General features: G+C 42.8%; 1 protein-coding gene across 2 annotated transcripts in view; it reads left to right on the top strand.

Moving 5' to 3' along the window:
• The window catches only part of M1AP (meiosis 1 associated protein), a 64,404-nt gene extending 40,536 nt beyond the window's left edge, over window positions 1-23,868 (top strand). Inside the window, exons 4-9 of one of the 2 annotated variants that reach the window (XM_087863601.1) lie at window positions 1,847-2,020; window positions 5,466-5,628; window positions 6,826-6,967; window positions 20,734-20,937; window positions 22,015-22,160; window positions 23,136-23,868. In XM_087863601.1, the coding sequence (XP_087719727.1) occupies window positions 1,847-2,020; window positions 5,466-5,628; window positions 6,826-6,967; window positions 20,734-20,937; window positions 22,015-22,160; window positions 23,136-23,331 (1,025 nt within the window). In that variant the 3' untranslated portion in view covers window positions 23,332-23,868. The remainder of the gene's footprint in view (window positions 1-1,846; window positions 2,021-5,465; window positions 5,629-6,825; window positions 6,968-20,733; window positions 20,938-22,014; window positions 22,161-23,135) is intronic. The other variant, XM_045788370.2, reaches the window with a different exon arrangement.
• Window positions 23,869-24,376: the final 508 nt, after the last annotated feature.

The following is a 24,376-nucleotide window of genomic DNA, read 5'->3' as shown; positions in this document are numbered from 1 at the left end:
GAATCCTCAGAACTGTTCATGGAAGATGGCAGAGTTTTAATCATACTGGTCAAAGAGAAATGCATTTGGAGACTCTTTTCAGCCACAGAATAAGTCATTAAATATGACATGAAGTCATCTGAGTCTCACCACACCTCCCCTGTGTGGGTACCAACACGCTGGACTGAAGCCCTTTGTTCCCTGTGGAGAGTCGGCCACCTCTGCCGCCTTGTCCTCAAGGAATGTCGTTCTAGAAATAAACCAGCCTTCTCTCTGGGGTCTATGAGTCATACACAGAAGTTAATTCATCAATTTTCTTAGGCTCTTTGTAAAAGTATTTGAGAGAGCCCCTCATGGTAAGGAGAAAAAAAAATCAGGTTCCTCTTAGGTTTCTTTCCAGCTCTTGCCTCATTTCCTCTCTCTGTGCTTCCTCTACTACCTTATATATGGCTTTTACTGATAACCTTTACCTGCAGACCCAGACCCCAGTTCCTGAGCAAGTGTTGCCTAAAAGAGGAAGTAGACCAGCAAAGCCTCATCACCCCACATACCCAGGTCCATTCACTCAGATTTGGAATCAAATCACACTCTACTAGACCATTTCTGTCTTCCTGGCTGCTAATCACACTTGTAAGTTACAGCATGCCAATGACAAATGTGTATAATCTATGTCTGAGATGAAGCTCAGGAGTGCACTATTTTTTTCTTTTACTTTTTTAAAAAATGTGTTTTTTATAGCAGAAGTAATAATTGAATACATTTTTCCTGTGAAATAAGAGCTGAAGAAGCGGTGCCTGGGTGGCTTAGTTGGTTAAGTGTCTGCCTTTGGCTCAGGTCATGATCCCAGGGTCCTGGAAGCGAACCCCATGTCATCGTTGGACTCCCTGCTTAGTGGGGAACCTGCTTCTCCCTCTCCTTTTGCTGCTCCCCCCTGCTTGTGTTCTCTCGCTCTCATAAATAAACAAATAAAATCTTTTTAAATAACTAAATAATAGGAGCTGAAGAAGCTGAAGCTCCCCCTCGTTAACTAAGTATTTAACTTGCATTGCTCTATTATTTTTTGGCTATTTTTGTATTCCAGAGTGTTTTTTATTTTTTTTTATTTTTGTTAAGATTTTATTTATTTATTTGACTGAGAGAGCGAGAGAGCACAAGCAGGGGGAGCAGCAGAGTGAGAGAGAGAAGCAGCCTAACTTGAGGCTCGATCCGAGGACCTGGGATCATGACCTGAGCCTAAGGCAGACGCTTAACCATCTGAGCCACCCAAGCACCCCTCCAGAGTGTTTTTTAAATACAATAAAATTCAAACAGAAGAGAAGTACGAATAATAAAAAAGAAACATATTTCAGAACTCTGCCCTGTTTCCACTCCTGCCCACCATTAACAGTTTGATGGTAGCCTTCCAGACCTTTGTAAAAGGCATTTACATACATATGTATGTACTTAGGCCAAGGGTTTCATTTTTTTTTAATTTTATTTTTATATAAATGGTTCATACTATACATCTGTTCTACAACTTTACTTATTTACTTACCGTCTCTTAGCTTACATTTAACTTAACTTAGTTTGTTAACAGCTGCATAATTCTCCAAAGGTTGAGTGTGCCATAATTTATTTAAACATTCCCCTATTGATGGGTATTTGAATTGCTTCCTGTTTGAGGTGTTGATTATTTGTTATTACAACAATGCCGTACTGCACATCTTTGCATATGTGTCCATATGTACTATCTAAGAATGTCTCTAAGCTAGATATCTAGGGGGTAGAATTTACAGTCAAAAGATGGGTACATATAAATTTTTACATTTTTCGAAGTTTACAATTAAAGAATTAAACACTTTACCCACTAATTCCCTTTCTTCTGCAGAGAGTTCTATCCTGGGAACTGACATTGACCTCCAGACTATAGACAATGATGTTGTCAGCATGGAGATTTTCTTCAAAGCCTGGCTACATAACAATGGAACAGACCAAGAACATATCCATCTTCTTCTTCCTTCACAGTGTTTCAGCAACATTTCCAGATCCAGAGATGATTCAAGTACACACCCCCAAAAGACATATTATATAGGCTATGATTATCCTAGTCTCAGATTAAGACTGTAGATTTGTGAGTCATCAGAATACACAGTAGTTGAGGTTTAGGGACTGGAGGAGGCTGTGCAGTGTAAGCACAAGGAGTAAGAAAAGAATTTCTAAAAAGTAACCACAGTTAGAAAAACTGAACCTAATTAAGCCTAGACAGCAAGGGTCAATTAATTTAGGAGCAAAGACTTAGATACCTCAATAATAGGGCAGCACCTAAACTAAATAAGAGGTGAATGAATCATATATTTTCCTCAAGTTTTTCATTTTGAATTGTAGTAGATATTATTGATCTAATAACTTGAGGCATGCTGGTACCTCAACAATTAACAACACAGCCTGTGAGAAGGTAAAGAACCAAGATTAAACCAAGATTAAATAGAGATCTTCTGGATAGGAGGACACCAAACTGAGGTAAACGAAAGTAACTACAGAGGCGGGCCCCACGGAGCACAACTAGTAGCCCAACTAGTAGAGGCAGGAGTTCAATGAGAAATATGGGTATAGACTCCCACCACCAAAGGGGAAGACACATGGTGATCCTTTCTTTCTGGGGATAGCCATCAGATCTTTACCCACCCATCCCTCCCCACACTCCCATTTCAACCTAGGGCCTGGGATGCCTTTGATGACTTACCTTGATTTCAATCTGTCTTTCCTTGGTGTATAAATCTTCCCTGGACCTCCTTTCCACTCCTTTTGTCCAAGGCTGATGGTGCCAATTCCTCCCTGTCCCATCTTCTGGAATCCACTTCATATCTATTTTTCCCCAAGCACCATGTTACCTCCTTTTCTGCATTATCCCATTTCATCTTCACCCACCATCATGAAGCAGGTACTGTTATCATATGTCATTGAATCTAAGATGCTGTCAGTTATGAGATACACCATTACTTTATGTACAACTAAGAAAGAAAAACATTGCCAATTAAACATGACACAGTGCTTTCTTATCCCTTAGAAATATTATTTTGTCCTTACTGAGAAGTTAAAGTAGTAAGTAAGTGTTTGGATTGTGTGTCTGGCCAATGGCAATTTTAAGACACATATAGAGATGTTAGTATGTGGGGAGAAAAATGTGTCTTAGAATCAATTAAATACCAATATTATCTCCCTGATTTACAGATGAGAAAACTGAGACTTGGAGAAATTAGACATTTTCCCAGGACAGCACAGAAAAATTAATAGCAGAATTTGAAGTTAGGCAACTCCAGAGCCCACTCTTAAGATTAGAAATCTGTATTTTGTACATTTGACTATACTCAGCCCAGAAAACATTCCTCAAACCCAGGTCTGTCTCCTCCAGAACCTGGACCCTTACCTACTATACAACCTGCTTCACTCTGGGCAGTTCTAAACAAAGATGCTGCCTCATGCTGGGCACTTCTCTCAAAAGGAGGGCTGGGGCCCTCCAAGGCTGGGAACTCCAGCAACCAGCCTTTCTTCAACTGTTGTACAGCACTTTCCCACGGTATAGTTGAGAATTTCTCTACCTTTCCCCTCCCTCTTTCCATGGCTTTCAGTACCAGGGTCAGAGCCAGACTCTTTATCTCTATCTGCAGTCATTTTTTGGAAATCTGCAGGTCTTCTGGGTGCATGGTGAAACTTAGATCCAGATTCACCAGCTCTTCTGCTAGGGAGGCCTACACTGGAATCCAGATGACCAGGTGCACTTGGAGTGAGGTCTAGGGAAAGTAGCCCTCCTGCAGGGTGGGTGTGACCCACCTGAGAGTTTATACAACTGCAATAAAGACCATGCGATAGCTATCCGTTGTTTTTTTTAAAAATATGGTGCATTACCACACTGGATTCCTGGAAATGTGGCTCACTATAAAAAATGAAACAAAACAATACAGAACGCTGAGCTCTCCTACTCTAGAATCTTTTGAGGACTGCTCCTCAGATGTTCACTTTGACTCCTTACAAGTTTCTCCACCCACTCCACCTTCTTCTGTAGTTGCCCAGGGCCCTTCACCCGCTTCTCTAGGTGCTTCCCTCAGAGGCCTCCTTCTGACAGAGTGCACAGTCAGCTTCAGATGAGTGTCTTTTCTCGTTTCATGGGTTCAGGGTGGTGAGAAGCACACCTGATTCTAGACTCAAGTCCTGCTAAGACAGCTTTCCCAGCTTCAGAACACTGTTGAGACTATAGTCCCAGTAGTTCTCAGCCCTGGCTGCAGTAAGAATCACATGAGGGACTTTTTAAAAATACGGGTATCTGGATTCCATCTCCAGAGATCCCAATTTCACTAGTGTGAGGTAGGGCCCAGACATCAGTATCTTTTAAAAGTTCCTTAATAAAAAGGTGATTCTTATTACAACCAGAGTTGATAATCTCAGCCAGATGAATACAGCTCTCTAGTTCTAAAGCCCAGATATCTAACAATGGAGAAGTCAGGCACAGAGGAAATGAGGGGAGTCCTAGGCCAAGCCCCTCCTACTGACTTCCTGGGCTCTGAGACAGAGCAGGCCAAGACCGTCTTACCCAGAATTAATGGCTACGTCTGATTGCTGGGCCCAGGAGGGCCAGCTGGATCTGACCTCTATTCTGCCATCCTGTCTCTTTTTCTACATTATTTCTGCTTTTATTTTTACGTCATGTTTGTTAACAGTATTCAAACCTGGGATACAATTTATTGAAACATTTTGTAGTCTCAAGGCTGCAAACCTCATGCAACAGCACATCGTACACTGTGGCATGTGAATGTCCCTGCCAGAGCAGAACCTTAATACAGAAGGGCATAATACCTTGATAAATAATTCATACCTGGGTGAAGCCCCCTCAGAACTGTTGTCTCTTGCCACAATGATGCTCCAGAAGGTTCTACCCTCAGGTTTCTTTGGGGAATTAAAAAATAAACCATTTTAGGAACTTATTCCCCCTCCTCCCCTGAATGTCCCTAGAAGAGCCCACAGAGAAACAGTAGCTGTCAGCTGACTCCCTGACTTCTGCTTTCCTGCTCTTCCTTCATCTGACCTATAGTCTTGCCAAAGCTTAGCCACAGGGAAGCAGCAGAGGCAAGATTTCCATCTGTGATTGCAAAGGGCCTCTGCAAATCATAGTGTTATCTGTCTCCTCAACAGAGGGCCCATGTTCCTCTCAGACTGGATCACAAGCCAGATCTCTCACTATGAGGCAACTGCTCAGCCAGCGCAGAAGTAAAACAAGTAAAAACCATATCAGATGTAGAAAATAAGTTAACTATTGTATTGAGCAATACTGTAGGTCCAGACCTGCTCTGCCTTCCAAACCAGTCATACTTTCCCCTTTCCACTCCCCTGCCTCCTCCCAAGCCTTACTTGCCTGGTGGATGTGGAATGGGTAGCAGATGTTGTCTCTTAATCACATAGCCTGAGGTAACTTGTGACAAACTATCCCTCCCCCAATGTCATTTTTATTGTAGTGTGCCTGAAATGTGATCTCCAAGAGCGACTCCTCAGCCCGTCCCTGCTCCCTGGCACAGCTGACGGCTCCTTGAGAATGGATGACCCCAAAGGAGACTTCAGCACACTCTACCAGATGGCCTCCCAGTCATCAGCCTCTCGTTACAAGCTCCGGGTGATCAAGTATGGGAGAAGGGAACTTTCCCAATCCATGCAAATGCCTATTCTTCCTGATTCCAGCTAGGAAGTCCAGAGGTAGAGGGCATTGCCAAGTTTCAGGGAGGTGGGAGTCAGTTCCAAAGCAGAAACTACAGTTATGGGAGTGAAAGCGCAAGCTCCGGCTGCTCAGCATGTGGAGACGAATGGGCAGATGGTGGAAGATATGCCTCAGTAGGACATTCTGAAGACTGGATGAGGATTGGAAATCCAGAAAGTCTCTGAACACAAAGAAAAACAAGATCAGCAGTGTTTATCCATTCAGCAACTGTGTATTGAATACCTTACTGTGTTTGGGCATCAGGACAGAGGTCTGACGTTCAAAGAACAAGGGGGTAGATAGGATCTACTCCTGCCTTGCCATGTCTCTAAGTACTAGAATTCTGCTTCTGGGGAACCAGTTCTTGGGTAGAATTAGCAATGATGGCAAAGACCACTTTTACTGCTTCCTAGTTCCTATCACAGCGTCTGTGCACAAGTATCTGAGTGAGCTTGTCCATGGGTTTGTGACTGCGGATGCTGCTGGGAAACTTTCTTAAATTTATTCTCTTCTTCTTTTTTTTTTTTTTAAGAGAGCAAGAGTGAGTGGGGGGAGGTGCAGGGGGAGGGAGATAGAGGGAGAGAATGAATCTTAAGCAGGCTTAATGCCCAGTGAAGAGTCCAACACAGGGTTCGATCTCACGATCCTGAGCTCATAACCTGAGCCAAAATCAAGAGTCGGACACCTAACTGACTGAGCCACCCAGGCACCCCAGCTCATCCTCTTCTTAAATGCATCCTCTCTCAGCACTTGCCACAAGAGAGCCAGGACTGGGATGCAAATGGTTAGCATACTATCATGTTACATGGTTATTACAGTAGGGGTGTTCTGGGAGTGTCCCCAGAAAAGTCACTTGGAATGGAATAAGCTCAGGAGAAGAAACATCCATCAGAGTCTAGATGGCTTTTCATGATGATGCTTCATTCATTGATTAATAGGCTTTGAGAATCTGCTATGTGCCAGATACCTTGCCAGGTGCTGGCCATGCTGAGGTGAATAATTCACAGGCCCTAACACGAAGGATTTCACAATAGAGTCTTAGACATAAGCTGAATTTAAGCTGATCTGGTGTCAAGGTTCTGCATATCATTGAAGAGACTTTAACTGCCATTGTCTCTTGCCAGGGCTCTAAATTCCAGTGGGATCTGCGAGTCATTGACATATGGACTGCCCTTCATCCTCAGACCCACAAGCTGTTGGCAGCTGGACTGGGATGAACTAGAGACAAATCAGCAGCACTTCCATGCCTTGTGTCACAGCCTGCTGGTGAGTATGCATGTCCCCAGGTGAGGAAGAAGAGTGGTAAGGCACCAATCACAGAAAAGTAGCTAGCTTAATCCTGCCCTGATCCCAAACCTGACCCAATGTTCAAGAGGACAGGAAAAAAATGGAAATACTCTAAAATGTGGATTAAATATGACTTTTCTTTGTTGTTTTCATGCTATAGAGAATACTTCCTGTACTCAGTTATATGACACTAAACTTGAAAATCCCTAATTTTGTACATTTAAATGGAAACAGGATATTTTTCATAAGTAACTATATTTTAACACTTCTCTAACACTGGGCTGGACATTATGGTTTATTTAAATGAAGAACACCCAGACTGTGCCAGACATCTTGCTAAACTGTAGATGTTCAGTGGTAACATGATAGACATTATCCATGGCCTCAAGAAACTTACTCTGTAATAAAAGAGACAGACTATATATATATATATATGTATATATATATATATATATATATATATAAAATTATACTTTAGAATTTTATATATACAAATTACATAATTATAAAATGTAATTATATATATAAATACTTAATTGTGAGAAGTTTATGAAGGAAAAGAAGAGGCTGCTGCCAGAAAGCCTCTCTGTGAAATTGACATTTAAACTGAGACCTGTCAGTTTATGAGAATGAAAATTAGGCAGGTGAATGGTGGCAGGAGGAGAATGCCTGGGAAAGGCATGTGCAAAGACCCCAACGCTGGAAAGAGCTGAGAGAAGAATCAAGAATGGAAAGACCACTGTGACTGAAACAAAGAAATCAAGGGAGAGAGAGCCAAAAGGTGGACTGGAGAACTGAGCAGGGGTCAAATCATGCAAAGCTTTGTAGGTCAAGTTAAGGACCTTGGACTTTAAGTGCAGAAAGAAATCATGAGAGATGATTTGAGTTTTTAAAAGATTACTTAACACCAAACGTGGGGAATGAACTGGCAGAAGGAGGAACGGGAACAAGAAAATGAGGTGGGAGAGGATTGCTGTAGTCTGGGCAAGAGATGATGGTAGTCTGGGCAAGAGATGATGGTGGCTTGGACTAGAATGTTGAAGTCAAGAAAAGTAAACCAATTAAAGACATACTTTAGGGGCGCCTAGGTGGCTCAGTTGGTTAAGCATCAGACTCTTGGTTTCAGCTCAGGCTGTGATCCCAGGGTCGTGAGATGAGTCCCGCATGGAGTCCCTGCTCAGCGGGCAGTCTGTTTGAGATTCTTCCCCCCTCCCTCTCCCTCCCTCCCCCTCCCTCCTCCTTCCTCCTCCTCCCCCCTGCTCCTCCCCCTCTGCTCCTTACCCTGCTTCTATGCTCTGTCACTCTCTCTCTCTCTCTCAAAAAAATGAATAAAATCTTTAATTTAAAAAATGACATATTTTAGAGAGAGAGTCAGAACTTGGTGAAGGATTGGATGTAAGGAGTGAGGTATCAAATAACTGCTTGGTTTCTGATTGAATATCTAAGTGCATGTCCATTTCCTGAAATGGAAAAAAATAAAAAAGCTTAAAAACATTTAGAAAAGAGCATGAAACACTTAGAAAGCAAAATAAAACAACTGCAAATATAATCGAGGACAGGTCTAACTGTGAGTGGAAATAGAGGAACAGTTTGACCTAGTAGCATATGGGTGATCAGACCAGCACAGCAATGTGTCTCTTTCACTATCAGAAGCAGGCTTCTTTTTTCCTGTTTCAAAGCCCACACTCCCTTTTAGGCCCACCCACAAAGTTCCTGTTTCCTATCTGAAGAACACGTATCCCCTGTCTTTGCAGAGCAGAGACAACAGATACATCCTGACTGTCAGAGCCCAACAGCTCAGTTGACAATTTACTCCACCCCATTCTTCAGGATCTCAGAGATGCCACATCACTCGGGAGGAATTTCCCTCAAGTGGCTTCCCTACATTCTTATAGTACATGATATTTTAAACAGACATTTGAATTTTAGTTCACTGCTAGAAGGAGTGTAAATTTTCTAGAAAGTGATAGCTACTTCAAAACTTTAATTCGATTGCTGGGGGAGTACGTAGCACAGGAAAACAATCAGCAAAGGGAGCAAAGATATATATACTAGCATGCTTACCTCAGTGTTATTTACAGTGGTAAAAAATTCGAACAACCTGAATGTCCTAAATAGAGAAATGGTTAAATTGAAATAAGGGAAAGGTTATGGGATCAACAATTCAGCCAAACAATGAAATATTATGTAGCCATTAAAAATAAGGATGAGAAAGAGTATTCTACTCCTTCATAGTTTACATATATAAATCAGACTCTTCCTGCCTCTGAATTTGGCATTTGAGCATCTAATATTCATTCATTCATTCATTCATTCATTCATTCAACAAATATTTATTGAGTACTATATGCCAGGTACCATTCTAAAGGCCAAAGAGACTTATTGATCACTCCTCTATCATGGAAATTCACAAGTATGTGGTTGACCCACCACTAATAGATTACCCATGTTTGGGAGCACTTACTAGAGGCTAGTCACTTAACCAAGTGCATTGGATACTTTATCTCATTTAATCCTCACAATAATTCTGTGAGGTAGGGATTATTGTCCCCATTTTTACACATGTAGAAGACTGAAGTCTACAGAGATCAAGTAACTTACCAAAAGTCACATAGCTACCAAAGTGGCCAAGTCAGAATTTGGAACTGAGTTCATTGACTACAAAGCCTATGCTTTTAACCTCCTTGCTAAATTCCGTACTCCGGATGTAGCCAGATAAACACAGCCTACAAGCCTGAGGCTGATTCTCCCCTCATGTACCACCCCGGGGTTCTGCACTTCGCAGGACTTGAATTCACTTGAAATGATGGGGTACTTGTAATAGCTCCTCACCCATCTTGCGTTACTGTTGTCTCCTTTTCTGGAAAAGACAGAACATTCTCCTTTTCTGGAAAAGACAGAAGCAAAACAGTGTTTGAATGGCTCTTCCTTCTTTGCTTTTCACATGACGTATCTGAGCAGCAAAAATCCTGAAAGGCAGTGTGTTATAGAAGGGAGAATTCCTGTGCTTTACCGTGATTCTAATACCAGATTCATTCTTTTTAGATCTAGTATTTAAAAATATTTATTTACAACATTTTAATATGTGCTCTGTTTTAAGGAAACACATAAAGAGTAGTATGGCTGTAGGTTTTATTATCATTTAACTTTGATTTAAGAACCAAGTGGCAAAGGCAGAAACACAGCTAAGACATCAATGGTATAAACATAATGAGATGAATAATCGTATTTAGCAAAATTTATGACAATTTCTTAAGTGATTATAAAAGTTATAGGCAAGTTATTCTCCTCAGAAGTCTCTGTAAGCACCCCTGTGAAGTTAGTCTGATTACATAAACATGTAAGACAGTTATAGAATGATTTCTTGATTTAAAAAAAAGCGGGGTGCCTGGGTGGGTCAGTCTGTTAAGCATCTGACTCTTGATTTCAGCTCAGGTCATGATCTCAGGGTCAGGAGATAGAGTCCTGCATCGAGCTCCACTCTCAGTGGGGAATCTGCTTGAGATTCTCTCTCTCCCTTGCCCTTTACCCCTCCCCCTGCTTGCTTGCTCTCGCTCTCTCAAATAAATAATAGATTAATAAATAAATAAAATATTTTAGAAAAAAAAAAAAAAAGAAGGGAGAATTCCCCACAAGCCTCTTCTGATGCATTCAACCAATCTTTTTCCGGTACCTACTATGTGATAAGACCTTATTTAGAGTTTGAAACTTCTGATCCTGTATTTACAAGTTTGCAGCACTTCTCTAACTCCTTGGTTTTCTAGTCTTTCTTACACCTTTTTCATATGGTCTTTTAAAATCTGATGTCCTCAGCTCCCTGTGTAACTCTCATCTTCTGTTTCTTACTGTGATGTTTCCCCTTCTCATTCTAACTTCTGTCTTTCTGTTAATAGCAGCGCCGCCACTGTCTGCTCACCCAGCCTTGAAACCTCAGTGACCTCCAGCCTTCTCATCCTTTACACCCACTTCATCACTAAGTCATATCAGTTTTCTTCTCATAAGATGAGTTGTAACTGTCCTTTCCTTCCTGTTCCCACTGTTTATTCTCCCCAAGACTTCTTCAGTAAACTCCTAACTAGTTTCCCTACCTCCAATCTCTCCCTCTTCTAATTTGCCCTAATTTGTGGTCCTAATTTGGACCACATTAATCTTCTTGAAGTACTCCCCTGACTGCCACATGTTTTTCGGAGGTGCCAATACCCAGCGACGTAAGCCTTGCCTGTTCTCTCCCCACAGCATCTGTTGCATGTTTTCCTCCTCTCCATTCTTATCATCACTATCCTATTTCAGAGTCTGTTTACCTCTTCCCTATGATGTTGCAATAATATCTTGTCTCAGTGCCTTTAGTGTTTCCGTTCCCAGTCCATTATATATACTGCCACCAGATTAATCTTCTTGAAACACAGCACTGATCCTGCCACCCTTCAGCTTAAAGATATTTTGTGGCTTACTGTTGATTATAAAGTCCATATTCCTTAGCCAGTATTCAAACTTTAGTCCATTTCCCTTCATCCCCTTTCATGCCCCATAGAGTCCAGCCAAATTAATATACAAACTTTAAATTGCCACACCTTTAAACCTTTGTTCATATCGTCCCTTCTCCTCTCTCACAATATGTTCAAACCCTACCCCATCCTGAAAAACTCAACTCAAATGGTACTTCTGCAATGAGGTTTTTCTGGATCCCTTTATTTATCATTAGAACTTTGTGTGCTCTATTTTCTTTTTAGGGAAAAGCATATTTTTATTAGTTTTTCAAATATATGATCTTATGGTTTGGGTTAAAGTCTGTGATATAGGGGCGCCTGGGTAGCGCAGTCGTTAAAGCGTCTGCCTTCGGCTCAGGGCGTGATCCTGGTGATCCGGGATCGAGTCCCACATCAGGCTCTTCCGCTATGGGCCTGCTTCTTCCTCTCCCACTCCCCCTGCTGTGTTCCCTCTCTCGCTGGCTGTCTCTCTGTCACATAAATAAATAAATAAAATCTTTAAAAAAAAATAAAAATAAAAAATAAAGTCTGTGATATAAGTCTGACAACCCAAACTCCAGAATAACAGGATTGCCTTTTCCTGGCATTTCTACCACATTCCCATTTTACCAACTGATTTCTCAGCCTTAGTCAAAGTTAGGTTAAGAGTAGAAATTCTCCCTTTGTTACCTCTCTTTTTGGGGAGTCAAGGCAAGGCAGCTTTCTAATCTATTGTGGTAAAATGTGGTTTGTATTGTACATGAAAAGCATGAGCTTTGGAATCAGATGGCCCTAGGTTCCTGACAGCTTCATTATTTCCCAGCTGTGTGAATTCAGGTAACATACTTAACCTCTCTATGCAATAGTATATTCATTTATTTGAAACCTTAAAAAACCTAGTGGCCCCATTTGGCTAATCTCCGCATAAATGATATACAAAGAAGCACTATCCAGAAGCCAAAAAGTAATCTTAAAATTTATTTGTGCTTTCAAAGAACACCAAAGAGGAAATAGTTCATAACCCACAATGAGATTTCTCAAATACTCTTCCTTCACTCCTCAATTATATCTAACCAGGAGCTATTCCTGGTTAGAGCCTTTCTCACACACACACACTCAAAAAAAAAAAAAAACACTAAAACTCTGTCTACATCACCAGTCCCCATTCCTCTACCTTCTTCCTCCCTCTCTCAGCTATACACATATTCTGTAGATTGGCTTAGACCTTCTGACATAGTCTATCTCCCCCTCAGGGTCCTGTCTCTCTCTTCCTGTTCAAAAGATCCAGAAATAGAATTCACAAGGCTTCTCCTTTTGTGAGTAGAAGTAGAGTGGGGAAGAACGAAAAAAAGGGAGAAGGTGCATGACAGACACATTAATAACTCTTGTCCCTGTCACATGTTAAATAGAGACAACAAGATATATCTCATATAGTTTGTAAGATGATTAAATAATATTGCATGTTTAAAGCACCTAGCTTATGTCTGGCATATGATTTGCATGTGGTGGTTGGTTAGCAGTTCTATGATTTACATTTCTTTCTCTTTTTTTTAATAGATTCTAATTTTTTGGAGATACTTTCCATTTTTTCACTTATTTTTTAAAAGATTTTATTTATTTATTTATTTGTTTGTTTATTTATTTATTTATTTATCAGCGAGAGCACAAGCAGGGGGAGCAGAGGGAGAAGCAGTTTCCCCGCTGAGCAAGGAGCCCGATGCGGGACTCGCTCCCAGGACCCTGGGATCGTGACCTTAGCTGAAGGCAGACGTTTAACCTACTGAGCTACCCAGGCATCCCTTTTTCACCTATTTTCTTGAACATACTAATCATTGCTATTTTAAAGTTCTCATATGCTGATCCTGATACCTGGATCACCTGTGGCTTCTTTTAGCTCTCTTTTTTTCTTCTGATTTTCAGGCATGTGGTCTTGTCTTTTGGTTCATTTGGTAATATTCTAATGAAAGATGCTCAGTGTGTCTAAATAAATTGCAGAGGCTCCAATTGGTATTCCTCTAGCGAGGGTCCATCCTGACTTGCACTATGCAAATAGAGTGGTGACAAATCATCCTATTCTACTCAGAAGCTGTACTGAGTCCAGGCTGGACTGCAGTCCCACTAAGGTTCAATTTACACCTGGTTTGCTCCTGGCCTTCCATGATTTTCCACTGAAACCTGGTATATTGTGTGCATCCCCTTCCCTTGGACAATCCCAACTCTAATCACTCTATCCCAAGTCTGTTAAGATACTCTGCTTCTCAAAGCTTTCTCTTGGGTGTTTTTGACTCCTGCTTCCTGTAGCCCCCATATTTGATAAACGTGCTGAGTGAAAATTTGGTTTGAGCACCCACCCCAGCCCTGGCTGGTCCTCACCAGAAGATCTGCTGGTTTTTCTGTTCTCTTGCAAGTGCCTCAGCATATGCAAATCCTAGATTCTCAGCTCCCACCTGCTCTCCCTCTAGCTCAGAATTAACATGCGCCTTCAAGGTAAAAGCAGTTGCAGTAATTTCCTCATCTCTCTGGATTCTTCCCCCTCCAGAAACTTAGCTACCTCTCATTTTCATTGTCTCAGCACCTCCTCACTGCCTTCAGACAAATTGTTTGTGTAAATTCCAACTTTTCTAGTTGTTCTAGGCAAGAGAACCAGTGTGCCTCTGGCCATTCCGTCCCACTCAGATGCAGAAGGAGATGTTTATTAAATCTTCATTCCCACTTCACATCCCTTATTCGGCTAGACAGCCTGTAATACATTTTCTGGTTTACTCTCAGCCAGTTGGCTGACTCCACCAAGTTTTCATTTTCAGGCTCCTGGGTTTCCTTACAACTATAAGTATAGCTCAGTTCATTCAATGCTGTCTCTTCCTCTCCCCCTTCTTTTGGAGTAGTTCTTCTGAACAAAGTCCACACTGCCATAATTAAATTCTAGTCATTAGTGCCAGCCCACCAGTCCTCATCAACTATAAATGTTACGTAACTTTTCTAATTACACTTTACACAAGCTTTAAATCTTAGTCAACTACAGCCTTAAGTGTTATTCCATCCCCTGATTTTCTTACGTGAGAATTGACTGTTATATCTTTCCATCCTCCTCATAGATTATTTTGTTTTATTTTAGTATTTTACTTCATTTTCCTCAAAAGAATATCACTTCATCAGATAAGCAAGGCTCTTAATAAACCCATTCCCTGGCCCTTCCTGGAAGATGTGTGCCATCCATCCATTCCCATAAATTTCACTCTTAGATCAATCCAGACCACAGAGAACAATGTGTTTTTACTTCATTCTGTGGAAATTTTATAAATCTATATCTAAGAATTATAAATTACTTTTAATTTCACAAAATTTAATAAATATTATCTAATAATTATTCAATATATTTTTGTTAAAAAATTTAACACTTCATGGTGCCTATTGTGTGCCTGAAGCAGTTCTAAATACTTTACAAATATTAATTTATATAATCTCCATAACCATCTGTTGAAGTAGGAATCATTATCTCTGTCTTACAAATGAAGAAATTGAGGCTCAGAGATGTTAAGTAGTTTTCCAAGATTACACAGGTAGTAAATGGTAGAGCCAGGATGGAATCTAGGTTGACTCCAGGACCCAAACTTTTAATCACTCTAAAGCCATATGAAACTCATTATCATACTGATTGCAGGAGTTCTCTGAAATACATTCACTGGCTCCATAAGATAACTTCTCAAACACTTTTATCAGGAAAAGCTGTGGAGTCCCTTTTAGCAAAAGTGGGTGGTTTGCATTTCTCTGAGCTTACCTAATCTTGGCTCTTTTATTGCCCTACCCTTATTTTTCCTTTGCCCAATCCCTTGTGTATTTTATCTTTTTTGTATTGTTACATTTTTCTAAACTGGCATAACTGCTTTGTGGAATATGGTAGAGAATATATATATATATATATATATATATATACACACACACACACACACACACACACACAAATAAAAGTAATTTTTCTAAGTATTTATGAGATTAATCTATCCATTACCAGGAAAACATAATTTCAGTTACCAAATCCTACTGTGTAGTCCCAGTTATGTAGCTAATGACTCACTTTCCACATCCTCATTTCTCTTACAAAGTCATGTCTGTATGAACTAGAAAAAGAAATGAAAATACCACCTAGGTCTTTCAATTTCCTACTTAAAATGTCAGAGTCTCTGGAGACACATTCCAGAGCTTTACAAGCCATGTCTGCCGTAATTGGCCACAGAAGTGACAGAATTCAAGCCAGGATGTGTCCAGCAGGAGGTCTAGCTACATAGGCAATGACCTGGTTGGGCTGTAAATGGGTGGGGAAATGGAAAGTCCTTGGTTACATTAGGCGAAGAGTCAAGAACAAGAATCCAAGTTGAGAGTGGGGTGATAGCAGGTCAGGAGCCGCAAAAAAAAAAAAAAAAGGAATGAAGTTAGAGTGTTGGGCTGCAGGAGAAACAGACAGATGCTAGAATAGACAGCAGGCTAGCATGGGATCCATGGGCTTCTTGTGACCCAGCCTTGTCTGTTTCTCTTGCTTCGTCTTTTACCATGCCCCTTCCATCCTTTACTCCAGTCACACTAATAAATTGCTAAATGTCCCCCAAATATGCCAAACTGTTCCCTACCTCCATACCTTTTCTTCATGCTGCTCCCTTCCTTTTGCCTCTACCTGACAAATATCTACTCATTTTTTTCCAGATTCTGCTTAAATACCTTCACTGGGAAGCTATTCCTGCCCCCACCACATCCTGCCCCCACTCATCTTTTTTGCCCTTTATCCCACTCTTGTACCTGGTTCTCACATCTATCCTGATCTTCACAGCAGTAATAAAGGGTATGAGGCTGTGCCTTAGCATTCTGGTGTGAGAAATGTCATATTATTGTATTTTTTTCTAACCCAAGTTTAGAAAATATTAATCCCCAAGAACTAGGATGTTGACACACCCAATATCTTTATGAGTGCTTCTCCCTGGCTCATACTCAGAATCCTAGAGCCCTAATAGTCCAGAAAATGTGGGGAGTGGCCCTCTGGTCTTCAATACACCTCCAGTACAATGTTGAATAGAAGTGGCAAGAGCAGACATCTTTGTCTTGTTCCTGACCTCAGGGGCAAAGCTTCTGGTCTTTCATCACTACTTATGATGTTAGCTGTGGGATTTTTGTAGAGCCCTTTGTCAGGTTAAGCTCCACTCTGTTTCTAATTTGTTCATGAAAGGGTTTTGGATCTTATCAAATACTTTTCCTGCATCCTTTGAGCTGATTATGTAGTTTTTGTCCTTTATTCTAGAAACATGGTATATTACTTTGTTTGATTTTGGGGTATTAAACCAACGTTGCATTCCTGGGATAAATCCCATGTGGTTGTGATAAATGCAGTTGATTCTTGAACAACATAGGGAGTTAGGGGTACCAGCCTCCCATGTCAAAAATCCATGTATAACTTTGGACTTCCCAAAAACTAATTGCTGAATTTGGTCCCAGGACATCATATTGACGGCAGACCAAGGAAGTGCTGGTTTGGTGAGATTAAAGATTTTACCTGCTATAAGAAATTCCCATCCATCCTAGCAGGGCCTATACCGGTGCCATTAAACTTGTCCTTTCTACTTCTGTCTCCCCGTTAGCTATATCCTCTTCCTTTCCTTTACTATCTGTAAAGGATTCCTTTGGCTGCAACTAACAGAAAACCAATCCAACTCTAACTTGAGTAATTAAGAATTTTTCTGATATAACAAGAAGTGTGGGGACAGACAATTCTGAGACTGATACCATCAAAGACCCGGAATCTTTGCGGTTTGTCACTGCAGCATCCATAGCAAATATGCTTCATCCTTATGCCTGTTCCTCATGTGGCTATTGTGCCTTAAGACCTGGTCCTGTCCTAGGGAAAAAGAGTATGGTCAAGAGGCAAAAAGCCTGCCAGCATATTACAAAGCTTTTCCAGAAGTCTCACAGCAACTTCTGCTTATGTCTCATTATTTAAATCTCGGTCACATGTTATCCCAGACCAATCACTGAAAGACTGAAAAATATGTAGAGAGAAGGAAGAAGGGAGAGGGGTGGGGGAGTAGTGGCCAGTCAACCAACAGTGGTTACCACACTTACTTTCACAGCCTTAGAAATTAGAAGTTAGGGCAGAGGTGGGGGAGAAAGAGCTTGGAGTATGGCATGCCCTTCAATGCCCTTCAACTCTGCCCCTGTCCATACCTGTTCTAAACAGAATCAGTCCCCACCTTCTAAAGTCTAAGCTCCCTAGCACCTTCTGTAGCAAACACAACAAATACAGACACATTTTTACTTGCTTTCTGGTAAATTCAGCATCTAACTCATTCTTCTTATTTTAGAATTAGCAAAGGGGCACCTAGCTGGCTCAGTCAGTACAGCACGTGACTCTTGATCTTGGGGTTATGAGTTCAAGTCCCATGTTGGGTATAGAGATCACTTAAAAATAAAATATTAAAAAAAATAGAACTAGCAAAAGCATATTTTATCATCTGCCACCATTAAGCATTGTTCAATTTGAGGAGCCCAAAAGCTAGTCTTATGAGACATCCCCATGTCTTTTCTTAGCCTCGCATACCTGCCCTGGCAGCTAACCATTTCCATCACAGGTACAACTGCCTGTACCTACAAGTCAACCCATGACCTGGGTAACATGTTCAAGCTTGGATCCTGGAATTCAGATCTCTAGTGCCATTAAGCACTATCCAGGAAGGGGTTAGAAATTCAGAGTCCAAAATAAGGGCCTTAAAGTTCAACTTCCCTATCTCTCACTTTCCCCAAATGCTCCTGGGAATTACAGATAAATTAATATCTTTATCAAACTAACAAGTGTATATGTCTCTCTTCCTTCCAGAGCCTTCTGCTAACCTCTCTGTAAATCAGCCCAGATGTTCTAAGTCATTCTGTAAAATCCTTTCAACTCGATCTCTTGCCAGTCCTCTGATATTCCACACATCAGGAGTTACTTTTGAGAGGCTTCATTCAATCCTGCATACTATTTCTCTAACAGAAACTTAACTATTGTCTCAAAATCCATAGGCTCAAATTCTAGGGATCCATAATTTTACTTGTGCAGCATTCAAAGTTTCTTAGTAACCCTACAGTATAGCAGTCATGAAATTATTCCATAACACCAAGGTATAAGAAATGTCACATTGCTTTTTTAAAAAGTCCAAAAAAGGTCCATTGTCATGGTTTTAGCCCCCAGGGACTTGCTACAGTGACAGATATTCTATTCTCTGTGGAGTCTTAGAAGGGTGACCAACCACCCCCATTTGCCCATGACAGGGGGGTTTCCTGAGATGTAGGACTTTCAGTACTAAAAATGGGCAAACCAGAACAGTTGGTCATCCTAAATACTGGACTAACATTAATGTACAAACTTTCCCTTTACTACCTTATAAGCTCTCACGGGGCAAGGAACATGTCTAATGAATTTCTGTATACTCATGCCTAGTGCTTGGGCATAACAGGCACTCAATACATTCTTAATAGATAAACTAATTCGCAAACAATGCATAAACCAGCATAAAAATTGAAGATTAAATAATTGTAATAATCCAAGCTTGATCCACATGAGAAGTTACTTGAACCAGTTGAAATGGAATGCCCTGCCACTTGCTACTTATCCCTTCCAGAGAACATCTCTTCCGGGCTTAAAGAGGCCATGTCCTCAGAGCAAGGGCAAATCCCTCCACACACAAAAATGCACCATGATTTCTACATCATCTATTTACAGTTTAATGGATTTGAGAAGGGTCAGGTAGACTTTCCATCGCATTTTGGATCTGTTCTTCAAGAAGACAGCACATTACCAGGTATAAGCAAGGTGTTAAGAAAACATAAACTTCTGGGGCGCCTGGGTGGCACAGCAGTTAAGCGTCTGCCTTCGGCTCAGGGCGTGATCCCGGCGTTGTGGGATCGCGCCCCACATCAGGCTCTTCCACTATGAGCCTGTTTCTTCCTCTCCCACTCCCCCTGCTTGTGTTCCCTCTCTCGCTGGCTGTCTCTATCTCTGTCGAATAAATAAATAAAATCTTTAAAAAAAAAAAAAGAAAACATAAACTTCTGAAGGTACCTACCACCTGCCCAGCCTACCAGACCTCCTCAGAGTTCTGTGCTGCACGAAATGACAACACTGCTTTTAAGTGTCCAGAACCTTCCACACCACCTCCAGCCCAGCGCATTCCCCCTGGGGTATAACACTAATGCTACAGCAAGGCTTCTCATGTGCTTCACTATGTCACTTTCCAGTGTCTTCCACAAGGCACTGATGTTCCTTTATCCCCTAACATCTTGCTTCCTCTGTCTGCCTTTGCTCTCATTATTTCTTCCAACTTTTTGTATAAGTTAAGAGTGGAGTAGAGCTAGTGTGCTTTCTTTCATTTTCTGTAGCAGGGAGGTTGTTATGTTTGTGCCAGGTGTAAGTGGTGATCACCTCCAGCAAGAGGACACAATTTACAGATGATTGTAACAGTTCTGACTCCACATTTCTTGGAGTTTAGTGGTTTTCCTTGAAACACTACCACAGCAAATTGCCTTATTCCCATGCCTGATTTAAAAGGGCACACCTACAAAATCAGTGGATATGTCTACATGTCTCTTCTCCTTACCCATGGCACATGGCAAAGAGTCACCCCTCTGTTCTGAAGTAGCTTTCACTCAGAGTCCTGCCCCAGAATTCTGAGCCTTCTTTTTGTCCTGTGACAGCTGGGTTGATCTCAAGGGCCCTGTCCCCCATGTACCTACTCATACCTAAGCTTTTCACTCCCTGCTCTCTCCTCCTCCTCTCGCTTGGCAGGTGACTTTGACCACCTTCTTAAACCCTTTCTGTGTATTCCAGAGATATTCCCTTAGCCAGCCCACTCTGATCTCAGTTGTGCAACACAACCAGATTTTTTCACACTCAAAATAAGACATGAATTTTCACAACACAAGTCTCTGTTTTTAAAAATTATAATTCTTAAAATTCTACATTTACCATTGAGTAGGATGTTAGCCATCTCGGGGTGAACACCTACTTCAGGTTAAAGGGCATCTCTTAACTTGTCTCTGTATTGTTAACCCTTTTGTGTACAACTCCAAGCTGGGAAGAAGAGCAGTGTCTTGGGGCACTAACAACTCAGGCAGGAAGTCCCTCTCTCCCAGGTGAGAGTAAAATGGGTTGGGCCTCCCTGATACCTCCAGAGAAACTTGGGGAACTCTTGATGGGGATTGATTTTTAAAACATGCAAAAGACTGAAGGTGAACCAGCATTTACATATGTCTTTGTTTTAGAAAAGAGAATGGCTGCTGTTGGCCAAAGGGGAGCCCCTGAGCGGAGACAGCCTGAGACAGCCTGCCAGCACCTTCTATGTGATTGTGCCATCACGCTCCCCCACCCTGCTGGTGAAGGCAGTGGCCACTCGGGAACTGATGCTGCCCAGCCCCTTCCCCCTGCTGCCTGAGGACCCACCTGATGACAGCCTTAAGATTGTAGAGGCAAGTGGAGCTCAGAGCTCTTGGGACAGACAGAGGGAGAGAAGAGTTGGGAGTTGGAGAAAGGCATGAGGGAGAGGAGTGAGCCTGTTGGGGGAAGACTGGGGAGCAGAGGGAGAAGTGGTTGTGCCAAGAAGGTGGTGGAGGGTCAGTAATGTGATGTGGGTCTGTGTGATGGTGTGTTCCCACGGGTCTTTCTCTGCATTGTGTGTGTGCAGATGTGTGTACCTGTTTGTGTGCATCTATTTTTGTTGAGGAAAAGGTAGCCAATGTAGGTGCCCAAGATAGGAAGGGCTTCAAAATGAGACTCCTAGGCAACAGAGGGAACTGCGCTGCTGGCCATTTTCTCCCTCCTTCTCCCATGCCTCCCGCTCCTCCCCCTCCTCCTCCTCTCTTCCTTGGATCTGGATTCTGGATTTCCTCTGCCAGCCTCCCCTGGCTGAAGGCAGGAGGAGGGGCTCTGGGCAGGGAGAACTGGAACCACATCACTGCTGGATCACTGGCTTACATGCAAAGAGGACAGAGCCTGGGATTGTGTTCTTGCCCTGGCGGCTGTGGGCATGCAGAGAGAGGTGGGCACGAGTGGCCATGGCTCGCTCAGTGTCTCACTTCGGGGCCAGTGGTTCCTGGCACAGGATGTTGTGGCCGGAAAACCTGACTACTCAGGAATGCTATGCTTGCGTGTCCTCGGGCTATGCTCACCTCTCAGGCCAGGCAGAGAACTCAGTGTGCTCCCAGCAGACTGTGAGCACCCCAGGCCTTGGACACCCCTCCCTCACAGCCGTGCACACTGGATCCCTTGTAACCTCACAGCACTCCAGCCCCTCTCAGAATCCCATGACACACTTCTTGGGGCCAGAGTCTTCCGCGTCCCTAACCACTCGAGGTTGCACCTACTTGTTGCACTCTTGCCGGAACTCTACATCAGCACAAGCACTCAGATCAGGGGGCCAGGACACCCAATGGGCCCCACATCTATTTCAGTCTTCACAGATCCTCCAGCCTCTCATACTCTGCCTCACATCTTGTGTTCTGTGACCACAGGTTCCCTGGGTAAGGCTCCTCTTCTCTCTTCCTCAGAGCGTGCTGGACAGCCTGGAACTAGAGCCCACCTACAACCCCTTGCAGGCTTGGAGCCACCTGTACTCACACCTGAGCAGCACCTTTATCAGGCCTCAGGGCCGGCTCCACCCAAGCTCAGAGAGCCGGGCCCTGAGAAAGGTACAGCTCCCTCCCTACTCCCCTTCCTCCCCATTACGCCCAGAATCCAAGAGAGCCCTCCTACCCTGTCCCCAATTCCCCTCTCCCCCCAACCAAGGGAGTAGCCCTCTTCCCTGGATCTCCCCTGTGGAGGGGAAAACCAAGCCAGCAGGAGAAGAAGAAAAAGAACAGTGCTTTTCCCTGGACAAAGGAAATTACAACCCCTGCCCGATAGGGACGCTTTTCTGCCCCGGCACTGGACATTTACATATGGTAATATTTAGGTATCTTAACTGTAGCACTTATGATAACTCATTAGTCATTTAACAGACATTGGCCCACTAAGCAAACTGACAGCACTGAGACCACAGCTTCTGTTTAAAGAAAAGGCTAAATGGAAGGTGGAAAAAGAAATGTCCAAAGGGAAGGAAATTAGCATTTACTGAACACCAGCCGTTTGTCAGGTTTTGTGACGAGTGCTTTCACATGTGTCTTTCTCATTTAATCCTCACAGCGTCCCTGCAAGGTAAGTGTTAATACTCATTGTACAGATGAGGAAAAGGAGGCTGACCCAAGTTAGTCAACTGGAGTCAGATCTTTAGCAACAAGGGTTAAAGAGAGAAAAGGAATTGAGGGTGGGGTTATTTTTATGAAATTCATATTCAATGATATTTCCTTTTGTCCCTATTAATCTTTTCCTAGTTTCTCAGTAACAGAGCCTTTAGAAACTCCTGCTTTGCCTTAGCTGAAGTTACAAGAGAAAGATCTTTCCAAATTACAATCAATCTAGAGATGAGAACAGAGCCCACCACAAGCTAGCTCGTGGGCAGGCTAACAGAGGAGGGACACTCAGCCAGGAAGACAAGCCCAGGGGACTCCACTGCCCTGGGCCTTGAGGCTGTCACTCAAGGGATGGAACACAGGAAGGAGTTAAGACAGGAGGCCCAACAGGGAACAGGAGAGGAGATCAGGAACTGTGGTCTGGGCTTCAGAGAAGTCTGCTTGCTTTCTTTGCAGGCTGGGCAGTTCCAGACAAACCGAGTTCGAGCCACAGTGGCCCCCCTGCCTATGACTCCAACCCCTGGCAGAGCCCCCCAGATGCCAGCAGCCCACAAGTCTTCCTCAGAAGCCTTCTTCTGGCCTTCCAGAAAGGAAGTGAGGGAGGAGAAAGAGGAGGAGTATCCCTCAGGGCCCTGAGTCCCCAGCGCCAGAGCCCTGCTGCCCTGCTCAACCACATCTATACTAAGGCTCATACAGTGAATGGCTTTCTGTGGTCACACTTGCCTTCTGTCCACTTGAGCCTCTGTGAGCTCCAGGTGACTGGGAAACAGAGCCTTCCCCTCCTCCATCTTCAGTGCGGCTACCGCCCCCAACCCCGCCACCCAGGCCCAGAAGAGACACACCTGAACTTTTTCCTTCTCCAACCAGCTCATTTTCTTTTGGATCATTTGATACCATTAACACAGATGAGGATTAAATACCCAGTAAGTCTCTACCATTGTTAGGAGCAATCCCAACCCCGAATTTCTCCTTGCAGTTCCCTGTAAGCAAGTAGATGAGGTCAGGTCACCTTTGGGAAACTGGACTTCAAGAGACTAGGACAGGGTTTTCAGAGCTCATGAAAAATAAGTACTATTGAAATTTAAGCCTCATTCCGAAGCTATGCTCTTCCCACTATACCCACCACAGAGCAGTTCCCTTCAACCCTCAAACAGAAAAATGGTTGATGCTTGAGTACCTACAGGTAAAGTATGTGTGTGCACACGTGTGTATTTGTGTGTATTGGGGCAGGTGGTGTCGTATAGCTGAGAATGGGAGGGAAAGATGGTGTGAAAAAGACCTATTCCCTTCCTATTCTCTTCTCCCCGAGCCTGTCTACCTTTCTGTTGGCCCTCTCCATCCACAGAATAACTACCATTTATAAAATGCTTAATCTCTGCTTCAGACTGCACTAAGTATTTGAGAAACTTAACTCCTTTCACATAAACAACCCTGTGAAGTAGAGTCTGTTGTTGGGTTTTCCCATTTTACAGAGGGGCATTGAGGGAAACTGAGGGTTACAGATGTTATACAACTCGCCCAGCATCCTAGAGACAGGCTCAAGCCCAAGTGGGCCTGACTGGACCACCCAGGCTCTCACCCACCACACTGCTCAACTCACCTCCCTGGACCCCTTCCTCCTTCTTCGGCCCCCAATACATACTCCTGACCCCCTCCACACCCACCCAGCACACCCTGCCAC

The sequence above is a fragment of the Ursus americanus genome, chromosome 7 (genome assembly GCF_024610735.1).
Source record: "Ursus americanus isolate L20-20 chromosome 7, mUrsAme1.1.p, whole genome shotgun sequence".
Classification (NCBI taxonomy): Eukaryota; Metazoa; Chordata; class Mammalia; order Carnivora; family Ursidae; genus Ursus; species Ursus americanus.
Note: the sequence above shows the minus strand (reverse complement) of the source record. Positions and strands in the feature narration are given on the sequence as shown.